Consider the following 11,143-nt stretch of genomic DNA (forward strand, 5'->3'; position numbering starts at 1 on the left):
GGGCCATGACAGGGCACCAAGAGGCTCAGACTATCGGAGGGGGGGTTGCACATTCTGGATTAAGCAAGATCATAGTTTGGCCGTTGACTGAAGTCAGGACAAATCATTTGTCAGCCAGCAGCTGGAATTGAGCAGGAAATCTGAGAGAAATTTGTAACAGAAGACCTTAAGCAAAAGATAACACAATGTGTTTGGATTACAGGTGGACAACATGATGGTACTTTCAGAGGGAAGCGGTATTTCCAGTGTTATGAGAACTTTGCCATTTTTGTTCCAGTCCATGAGATATTTTATGTCATAAGTAAAAAGGTAAGATGGGAAGAAATGAGAACAGAGTTAGCTAATTAACATGTGTGTGATGTATATATCTGTCTGTGTGGGTACATAATATATGTTTACTACAGCCATTCACAGGGGGCAGTTGTGTGGACCCATGGCTCAGTGGTTAGCCCTGCTGTCCGGGTAAATCTAGCCTCAGCCATCACCTGTGTGTTCTCCCCCTGTCCATGTGTTCCAGTTTCCTCCCACAGTCTAAAGATGTGCAAATTCCGGTGGATTAGCCATACTAAATCACCCATAATGTCCAGGGATGTGCAGGCTAGGGGGATCAGATATGGGAAATGTGGTGTTAGAGGGATGGGTGGGAATGTTCTTGGAGGATCAGCACAGACTTGATAGGCTGAATGGCCTCTATCTACATTGTAGGGATTCTATGAAAAGCCATGAATGGGAATAGACTTAGGGAGGTATGCTCTAGCGCGAGGCCACAGATTATAAAGCCTTGTGACACTACCTGCCTCCCTCCAAAACAAAAATAGGAGGGTCATGGAAGAAGAACCATAAAGCAAGCCAAAGGCCCCTTACAATGTAGCAGTTTTCATGTCTACAGGATGTCTCAAAGCAGTAAATAACCAGCAAGGTAAGTCTAGTCAATGTTTGTGCGTGACACTCAGCTGCCAATTTACATTTGTTCAAACTTCATTTTGTTACAGCCAAAGAAATCCATTTCACCTTCAACGACACACTCAGGGCAGCACTGCCATTCCCTTGGATCGCTGTCCAGTAATCCCAGGGCTAGAGGGGAGCACAGTCATCAAGCTAACTCCAGGAAAAAGAAGCAGCACATGCCCAAGAACCTCTATTCAAATAAGAGAGGTCTGAGAAAGTCAGGAGCATCTACCTCCTCGGGGACATCCGTTATGAGTGTGAACCTCCCTCAAGAAGAATGCAGTGACAGTAATGAGAGGACAGCGAAGGTAGCGGTCTCCTCCCTGCAGCCAAAACTTAGCAACCGGACTTCCACTATCACTGCGAGTCTACCTCTAGACATTCCCCAGTATCGATTGGTTCATGCATCAACCACAACAAGCCCCAGGAAAGTTTCCAGGTGGGTTCAATTCCTCCTCAAAACCTCTCTCTTTAGGCTGCGACCACTTTGTAACGGTCAAATAATTCAGGTTTTTTAGGATGCTCTGTGATGATTGAAGGAGGAATTTTGGCCAGAACACCAGAGAACTCCCTGCTTCTTTTTAAAAAAATGTTTATGTTAGGTATCCCTGGCAATGTGAGCGTTTGTTCCACATTGCTCATTTAATTGTGCTTTGACATGGTCTCAAAGTCAGAGTCGACCATGTTGCTGAGAATCGAGTCAAACGTGGGCCAGATCATTTCAGGTACATTGCATTAGGGAAGAAAATCAGCAAATGGTTGTGTGTTCACACTGAGGCCAGCTTTTCATTCTACATTTTACAAAATTGAAACTTTTAAATCACAGGCCCTGGGGAGATCTCATCTCATATCTCCAGAACATTTCACTGGCACTACCATGACAACACTGACTCTGCGAGGAAAAAATTGCCCTTAGTAAAACCAGGGCGACTCAAAATGTTGTCCAACCAATGATGCAGTTTTGTAATAAAGCCACGGTTGGGAACCTGGTGACCATAAACAGCAGTTAAACAATAACATCGATTAAAATGGTCATGAAGTGTTGATTGATGAATAAATATTGGTCAGCACTTTGCAGGATATCATTCCTCATCTTCTTTGAACTAGCGCGTTTGGGATTTCTACATTCTTGAGAGGACTAGATACAGTTTCATGTAACAGCTGAACTAAAACATCTCTGTTCGTATGTCTCAGCCTGAGAACTGTGTTAGTGTCTGGAGTCAGACCTGAATCACTGTCTCAGGTCAGAGTACTACCCGATGAGGTGCATTTGACCCAGTTTAGTCATGGAGTCATTTACCGCACAAAGTGAGAGCATGAGCCACTCAGCAGCAGTGTGTATCGTGTAGATTGTACACACTGCTGCTACTGAGCGTTGAAAGGGGAGGGACTGGATGTTTGTGGCTTGATTGGCGAAACATCTGCAAAATCCACTCTGTCCTCCACTGGCGCTCAGTAGCAGCAGTGCATACTATCTACAAGATGCACTGCAGAAATTCACCAAAGATCCTTAGACAGAACCTTCCAAACACACGACCGCTTCCATCTAGAAAGACAAGGGTGGCAGGTACATGGGGACACCACCAACTTCAAGTTTCCTTCCAAACCACTCATCATCCAGACTCGGAAATATAATCACTGTTCCTTCATGTTGCTGAGTCAAAATCCTGGAATTCCCTCACTAACAGCATTGTGGGTTACCTACAGCATATGGACTGCAGCGGTTCAAGAGGCAGCTCACCACCACCTTCTCAAGGACAGCAAGGGATGGGCAAGGAATGCTGGCACGGTGGCAATGCCCACCTCCCATAAATGAATAAAAGAAAATTCAGCCCATTGGAGGTGCTCCACAAAAACAATCCAGTTAGTCCCACTCCCCTACGCAGTTCCCAGTGCCATGTAGGCTTCTTTCCTCCAAATGTGCATTAAATTTCTATTTGAAGTTGTTTATTGTTAACCAAAATTGTAGAAGTAGCTTATGTACCATCAGTTAATGGATACTTGATTTCCTCGTGTATCTTATCCAAGCCCCTTAAATTTAATCTTCCTTGGAAAATAACTCCAGATTCTCCAACCTAACCCACCCACTCCCTGGAACTGTTCTGGTAACTTTCTTCTGCATTGTCTCACAGACCCTCACATCTTTCCTAAAGTGCAGTGACCAGAATTGGACTGGACTGTTAGACTATCATTATGTGATCAGGTATTCAAACTCTCAACCTTCTATTAAAGATGAATGTGACTAATTGAGGTGAGAAAGATTGTTTTCTTTAACAGAAGCAAAAAATGTGAGAACTTGGCAGAGAATGAAGATGTCAGATGACTATAAGCTGTCCTATTTTGGGCTACTAGTTTTCCAGTGAAATTCATTCCAGTGAAAGAACAGGACCTCCAATTTTAACCAGGCATCTTTTATAGCCTTATCAGCTCAAACCATTTTAGATTACAACATCTGCTCTTATTCTGTTTTCTTTTTCTTTGCTAGTTTTATTTCTCTGCATTGCTTTTGGAATGACAACTATTCAGCACCCTGCCATTCATATCTCTTCTAAATTTATAAAAACTGCAGGTGCTGGAAATCAGAAATTGCTGGAAAAGCTCAGCAGGTCTGGCAGCCCTTGTGGAGAGAAAGCAGAGTTAATGTTTCGGTTCCAGTGACCCTTCCTCTAGCCCCCTATCTCTCGAGACCTTTCCTAGTGATGTACCCATCCAGATGTCTTTTAAATTTTGTAATTGTACCAGCCTCTGCCACATTACCCTGTGCATGAAAAAGTTGTCCCATGGGTCCCTTTAAATCTCTCTCCCCCCCCCCCCCCCACCTTAAACCTATGCCCTCCAGTTTTGGACTCCCCCACCCTGGGGAAAAAACCTTATCTATTTACCCCATTCATGCTCCTCATGTTTTTCTAAATCTCTATAAGGTCACCCCTCAGCCTCCGATGCTCCAGGGAAAATAGCCCCAGCGTATTCAGCCTTTCCCTGTAGCTCAAACCCTCCAGCCCTGGCAACATCCTTGTAAATCTTGGATTTCAGTAACATGGGTTCTGAGGAAGGGTCATTGGACAAAACACTGATTTCTCTCCACAGATGCTACCAGAGCTGTTCCTCTAGTCACATCCTTTGTTTCATCTCGTCTAATTATTACACCTCCTGGCCTTGCTCCACAAAGAGTCTTATTAAATCTCTCCTGCCCTCTGCCCCAACACAAACCTTTGTTTTTGATCTCCCTACCAAATTTTTCACTTGCTCATATACTTTGTTAAATTTTTTCCAATTCTGACAACAGAACTGATGAGTTGTTTCCCCCAATTCTCTGTTTTGCTTTCGGATTTCCTGCATCTGCAGTACTTTGTTCTTGGACAATTTTTGCCCCTTCCTTTCCTCAAGTACTAAAATCATGGATTCAGCAAGGTCGTGTCTCAGATGTTAATCAACATCACCCTACTTCTCCACTAACCTAGAGATATTAGGCAATGCCTAGACATGGTTGCTTGCCAGATCACATGGCTGTACCTCTAAGTTACGAGTTAGGGCATCTGAAATATAAAGACTAGAAAATGATAGTCGGCACCATTCTCTGCAGCCAGAAGCAGATGGACAGTGAAAAAAGTGCATCTTTGGCAGCAGAGAAAATATTTTTTAAAACAGCACTGCTGTCTTTACCACTAATCTTGTTCTTTCAGCAGATGCTGATGATGCAGAACTGACAATATCACCAGGAAAGAGCAATGAGACTTAAGGGAAGGATGTTTTCCTCAAACAGAAGATTCTTGGAATCATGGTTTGTCCGCAGCAAATTGTTCACCGTGCTTAGTGAGCAGCAGCAAAATCAACACTTTGCAGACATTGAATTTGCTGGTTGATCGGGAGCTTTGCCAGTAACATTAGTGAACCTGCACCGACTGCTGTAAGCCAGAACTGGGTAGCTCTGATAGCCACACTGTCAACTTACTGGAGCATTTAATACTGTTACTTCAAACCTGTACTAAATAAAACCTGCACTGTAAGCAGATGGAACTCCTGCAGAAACTGATACTGAGGCAGTGCTGACCTACATTAAAGCCACATTCATCACTTTCTCAAACTCTGCTCTTCATTGTACAGAAGTGGCCATAAACACAGAATCAATCAGTTACATCTGACTCTATAAACAGTAAATATGCCTGGCCATTTTGGGCTCTCTGTCCAGTTTCCCCAGTCGCAATGCAACTTCCTGCTCCCGAATTATGGATATACAGTGTGGTCAATAAAGCAATTCAGTATTGCTGGTCATTCTTTGAACTACTCTTACATTCCTAAATAATTTATTACTCTCAACTGAGATAAGGAGTTGCTTTAAAGCTCAGGAGAATTGAGAATCTTTGGAATTCTGTACTCTAATAAAAAGGCCTTTGAACAACTGATGCGTCCATCCAAGATTGAGGTCAATAGATTTTTGAACACTAAGGGAATTAAGGAGGCAGGGTAAGAAAGTAAAGTTGAAGGAGCAAATCAACCTTAACCTTATTGAATGATGGAAAAAGCCCAAAGGATCATTTGGCCCACTCTTGTGTTAATGTTTTTTAACTTTCAGTGTAGCATGCAAGAGATTGATGTTATAGTGTGCCAGTCTCCATAGACGGGGGGGGGAACAGTTTAGAGCCAGGAATACGGTAGAATCAGAGGACCTGGCCTGACAATGAAACAAGCCGATATCTGTGCAACAGAGTAGGTCTGATTTTCTGAGGAGTTGCACTGTCACACAGATTGTGTTAAAAATAGGAATGGAGAGACAATGGAAAAGCTCCATGTTTCTGACAGGAGATTCTGATCAGGGCTCTGCAGGTAGTGCAGCACCCATCAGGGGAAGGCAAACCAAAGCCCCCTTTTTTTCATAGCAGTCTGCTGCTGTATTTTGAAGTGTAAAGGTCCAGAATTGCAGACTACCACTTCGACAGCTATTAGCGCGTAAAGCAAGTGTAAGGTTAGGGTGCCAGGGTGATAAGGTAAGGGATGGCATGTGCATGTGCAGGATAGTTCAGGGTGAATGGGAGATATTGGGTTCCAGGGTGGGTGTTGAAATGATGTCTGGCACAGTGAGTGTATGTCAGGTTAGAGGCTGGAGATTATGTAGTTTGGGGGTGGTGGGGTGGGGGAAGAGAAAGAGTAGAAGAAGGGAAGTCAGGTAGTTAACTACATTGAGGATAGTTACTCAGGAATTAAACAAGATATTGAATAGTCTAATTTTTTTCTGAGTAACTGTTAAATACGTTGGAACCTAGTGAATCCTCTGCTTTAAATGGCTACTTTCGGGGAGTCAGGTGTAGGGGAATACACAATGGAATCTTCAATTTGCAGCAAATTCCTTTGGGAGCTACAGCAATCGGGATTCCACAAAGTCCCCAACTATAAGTTCCACCTAAGCTATAGAAACACATCTGGCCAGAAAAATCTATCCAGTTGAGGTTAAAGTCAAGTCTTTACATGTAATTTACACCAAAAAAACCAATTAATTTTATTATACAGGTATCTACAGCACAGAAGGCAAATATTTGGCTTGCCTGCAGTGTGCTGTACAAGAACCCAATATAAAGATACACTGCTGCATATGGGAAACAATTTCTTGCAATATTAAAATTTGTCATGAGATGGTTTGGTTTGAGACAATGTTCTTGGTCATCTAGGTGCCCAGTGTGAAAATTGTAGGTAACAAGCAGACGGAATGCAGCGTAGGAACCCTAATTAGTTTACAGGCCATGACCAATCAGCATTTAATGCCTGCATGTTTCTACCAAATGCTACAATATGGAAGCTCCAGGAATGAAGAACCTGTTGACCATACCTCACAGCATCAGAGACAGAATCAACAGTTTCTGGAATGTACGGTCTGGAGCCACATCACTCAAGGAAGCGGCGTGAGACAGTTCAAGACTCAATACTCTAGAGCATGGAGATGGAAGACCTTTAATCTGATTAAATGAGACAGATATAATAATAAAGAATTAAAAATAAAAGATGGTGCTGAAGACAAACGAAATGACTGCAATAATATGATGGGTATAACAGTCACATGCCAAGGGTCTAACCAAAGTAATAAGTAATCCAAAACTGGACTAAAGTAAACAGATAATAATGTATCAAGGTGATGGTGTCAAAACAGGACAGTAAGGATGATTTTCCAGATACGGAAGTGTGGAGTGTTCAAATAGCGCGACATGAAACCCAAGATCACACTTGCAGCAGTCTTCATGAGTATGGAATTTGGTTATCAGTTTCTGCTTGGTGATTCTGCATTGTTGGAGTATCTCGAAGACCACCTTGGAGAATGATTACCCAAAGATCAAAAGCTCAATGCGCTTGACCGCTGAAGTTTTCCCCTGACTGGGAGGGAACTTTCCTGTCTAGCAATTGTTGCGTGATGTCCATTCATCTGTTGTCATAGTGTCTGCGTGGTTTTGCCAGTAAACCATGCCTCAGGACATGCTTGCCTGCAGTGTTTGAGACAGACAACATTGGCCACATCACATGAGTATTTGCCATGTACATGGTGGGTGGTGTTTCCATATGTGATGAGCAGAAACAGATAACCCAGTCCTATACTCATGAAGGCGGCCTCAAGTGATCTTGGGTTCACATCGCGGGTACATGTGACCCCACCACAGATCTGTATCTGTAAAAATCTTACTGTCCTGTTTTGTCACCATCACCTGGTGAAATTATTATGATCTCGCTCTACCTTAATTAGTTTGTACAGTTTTGGATTCTTTGTTACTTTGCTTAGACCCTCAGCATGCAACTCTTTCACCTCTCGTGTTATTCCAGCCATTTGGTTTGTCACCAGCACCACCTTATTTCTAAATTTTTGCAATTAGCTCTCTGCCTCATTTAATCAGATTATAATCATCCCTTCACTTGTTATTCAGCTGTTGACACTTTACTCACACCATCTAACTCTTTCAGCTGCAGAGACTTATTATTTGACACTCCAATCACACCGTTTATATGTTCTTTTGATTTCTCTGCCCTTAAATTCTGTGTCTGCGTGCTTCTGTTCCCCTGACAGAGGGGCTACTCTCCGAAAGCTTGTGATTTCAAATAAATCTGTTAGTCATAACCTGGTGTCGTGTGACTTCTGACTAAACACCTCTTAAACATTGCTATCACATCTACTTCTACCTCTTCCCCTTGGCAACACATTTCAGGCACCCACCAACCTCCAGGTTAAAAACAAACTTGCCTTTCACATAGCCTTTAAACTTTTCTCCTCTCACCTTAAACCCAATGATGCCTAGTATTGGCATTTCCACCCTGTTGATACCTCAAATTTTACAAACTTCCATCAGGTCACCTCTCAGCCTCTGATGCTCTGGCAAAAACAATCCAAGTTTGTCCAATCTCTCCTTATCGCTAATATATTCTAATCCAGGCAACATTCTGCTAGACAACGTCTGCACCCACTCCAAAGCCTCTATATCCTTCCCTTAGTGTGGTGACTAGAACTGCACACAATACTCCAAATGTGGCCTAAATACAGCTGCAGCATAACTTGCCAATGTTTATACTCAATGTCCTAACTGATGAAGTTAAGCATGTTGTAGACCTTCTTTACTACCTTATCCACTTGTGTCGCCAACTTTCAATGAACTATGCACTTGCACAAAGATGCCTCTGTACATCGATGCTCCCAAGGGTCCTGCCATTTACTGTATACTTTCCTCTTGCATTTGACCTTAAAAATATATCATCTCATACGATTAAACTCCATCTGCCATTTCTCTGCCCAACTTTTCAACTGATTTAATGCTGTATCCTTTGCCAATCTTCACTATTACCCGTAACTCCACCAACTTTCATGTTATCTGCAAACTTACTAATCCGATCACCTACATTTTCTTCCAAATTATTTATATCTATACTAGAAATCCCAGCACCAATCCTTGCAGAACACCACTGGTCATCAACCTCCTGTCAGAAAACCATTCCTCACTGTCTATCACCAAGGCAAGTACTTATCCAACCTACCAACCCATTGTGTATCCCGTATGCTTTAATTTTCTGGATCAGCCTACCATAAGGCACCTTGTCAAATGCTTTATTAAAGTCTGTGCAGAGTACGTCCATTGCCTTACTCTCCATCATCTTTATCACTTCCTCAAAAACTCAAATCAAATATGAAACAAGGTCTCCCCCACATAGAGCCATGCTATCTCTAATAAGTCCATCCTTTCCCCAGTGTGAGTAAATCCTGTCCCTAAAAATCATCTTCACTAATTTCCCTACCACTGATACAAGGCTCATCAACCTATGATTTCCTGGATTATCCCTCTGTCCCTTCTTAAACAGGGGAACATTGGCTATTCTTCTGGGACTTCGCTTGCGGCTATAGAGTATACAAAGATTTCTGTCAAGGCCCCAGTAATCTCCTCCCATGCCTCCTTCATTATCTTAAGATGATCCCACCAGGCCCTGGGGACTTATCTACCTTTTCAAGACACTAAACATCTTATTATCAAGAAATCTTCACTCCCTCCCCCATCGATGTTCAGTAGCAGCAGTGCGTACCATCTACAAGATGCACTGCATAATTTCACAAAGGCGTCATAGAAAAAGTATTTTCTAAACCCATGACCATTATCATCTAGGAGGGCAGCAAATACATAGGATCACCGCCACCTGCAAGTCCCCCTCCAACACACCTGACTTGGAAACATCGCTATTCCCTCACTGACTGGATTAAAATCCTGAACCTTCCTCCCCAAGGCACTGGGGTCTTCCTACAGCAAACGGAAAGCATCAGTTCAAGGTGGCAGTTCATCAGGGGAACTCAGGATGGGCAATTAATATTGGCCGAGTGAGTACTGCCCAATTCGGAAGAAGAGCCAATAAAAACCATTACAGGATGTGAAATTGAAAATAGAAGTTCTTTTACTTCAAAGCATGTATTTCATAATTAGCTTTGAGTCTCTTCATACAGACTGGTTTTTAATAGATTCCTACTTTGCAGGTGCTGGTAAACCCTGGAACAATGTAAATCCGACCATCATAAAAAGGTTAAGAAACTGAAAACCAAAATTGTGAAGCAACTATAACCAAGGCAGGCTTTTCCAGCAGGTGACTGTAAGGGATGTTTGGGAAAAGGAATTCTGCTGCTGTTCGCACACACTTTGAAAAAGAAAATATTTTTTCTCTTACCTACATTCTATCAAAAGATGTTATTTCTCCACCACCACCACACCCCCCCGCCCCGCCCCCGATTGCTGTGTTCAAAACTGTCAAGGCCAAGCTCTGCAGCAAGAGGAGCCAATCTGTTGGGCAGAATAAAGAACATCTTACTTTTTCTTTGAATGACCGCAGAACCTTTTAAAGTTTTGGCTTAACATCTCTTGTACAAGACTGCTGTTAAGTCGTACTGTGCTGGAGTGTCAGCTCAGTTCATCCTTCTGTACAAGATTCACATCCTGCCTGGGGCCACGTGTGCGTTACACTTACATGGAGCCACAGTACAAGACCGGTACCTGATAATTAGATTTTTATTCGTTGACACTACATTGGAGTCATATTTGTACTGTCAATATACAGGGACCCCATATTAATATACAAGCTGTATGCTACATCTGTAACAAAAAAAACTTATATGGTGAAAACTCTTCCCTCCCCCCCAGGCATTGATAGTAAAGGTGACAACCATGGTCATTCTGAATCTAAATATAACCAAAAAATGTGGCTTGACAGGTCAGGCTGCTGTTCTTTGTGATCCTAACTCACCACACCTGATGAGAAAGCAGATCTTCAGCTTCAATTGATTTGCTTCCTGTTATACAATTTCTCTTGTAAGTTTACATCATAGCAAGCATTCAAAAGCTTCAAAGTTCACGAGCTCAACAAATTCCTTTCTTCCTCACCACACAAAAAAAAGCCTCAACAATAAAAATGCCCGAAAAATCCAGAATTCTTAAAACTTTGTATTAGAAGTTTTATATTTAACATGTGGAAACTCAGCAGAATTTGTCAGAGTTTAGCATTACACCACCCTGACAGGTTTCCAATTAAAAGCACTGTGGATCAATCTGCTTCAATGAACTGGGTTAACTGGCTCACAATGCAATGCAAGGCTGGAGGGAAGGTGTAACTTGAGTAAGTCAGAGTATGTCACAGCAGTATTCTGTAAAGAGCTTTCACCATACAACACAATATTGTAGCATGGATGAAATACTGG

The 11,143-nt window shown here is 42.4% G+C and overlaps 1 protein-coding gene across 5 annotated transcripts in view; it reads left to right on the plus strand.

Moving 5' to 3' along the window:
- Window positions 1-7,967, plus strand: part of LOC125461304 (uncharacterized) — a 70,439-nt gene extending 62,472 nt beyond the window's left edge. For 4 of the 5 annotated variants that reach the window (XM_048549936.2, XM_059640027.1, XM_059640031.1 and 1 more), the window contains 3 exons: window positions 203-309; window positions 993-1,387; window positions 4,632-7,967. In XM_048549936.2, the coding sequence (XP_048405893.2) occupies window positions 203-309; window positions 993-1,387; window positions 4,632-4,641 (512 nt within the window). In that variant the 3' untranslated portion in view covers window positions 4,642-7,967. The remainder of the gene's footprint in view (window positions 1-202; window positions 310-992; window positions 1,388-4,631) is intronic. The other variant, XM_048549946.2, reaches the window with a different exon arrangement.
- Window positions 7,968-11,143: the final 3,176 nt, after the last annotated feature.

The sequence above is a fragment of the Stegostoma tigrinum genome, chromosome 2 (genome assembly GCF_030684315.1).
Source record: "Stegostoma tigrinum isolate sSteTig4 chromosome 2, sSteTig4.hap1, whole genome shotgun sequence".
NCBI lineage: Eukaryota > Metazoa > Chordata > Chondrichthyes > Orectolobiformes > Stegostomatidae > Stegostoma > Stegostoma tigrinum.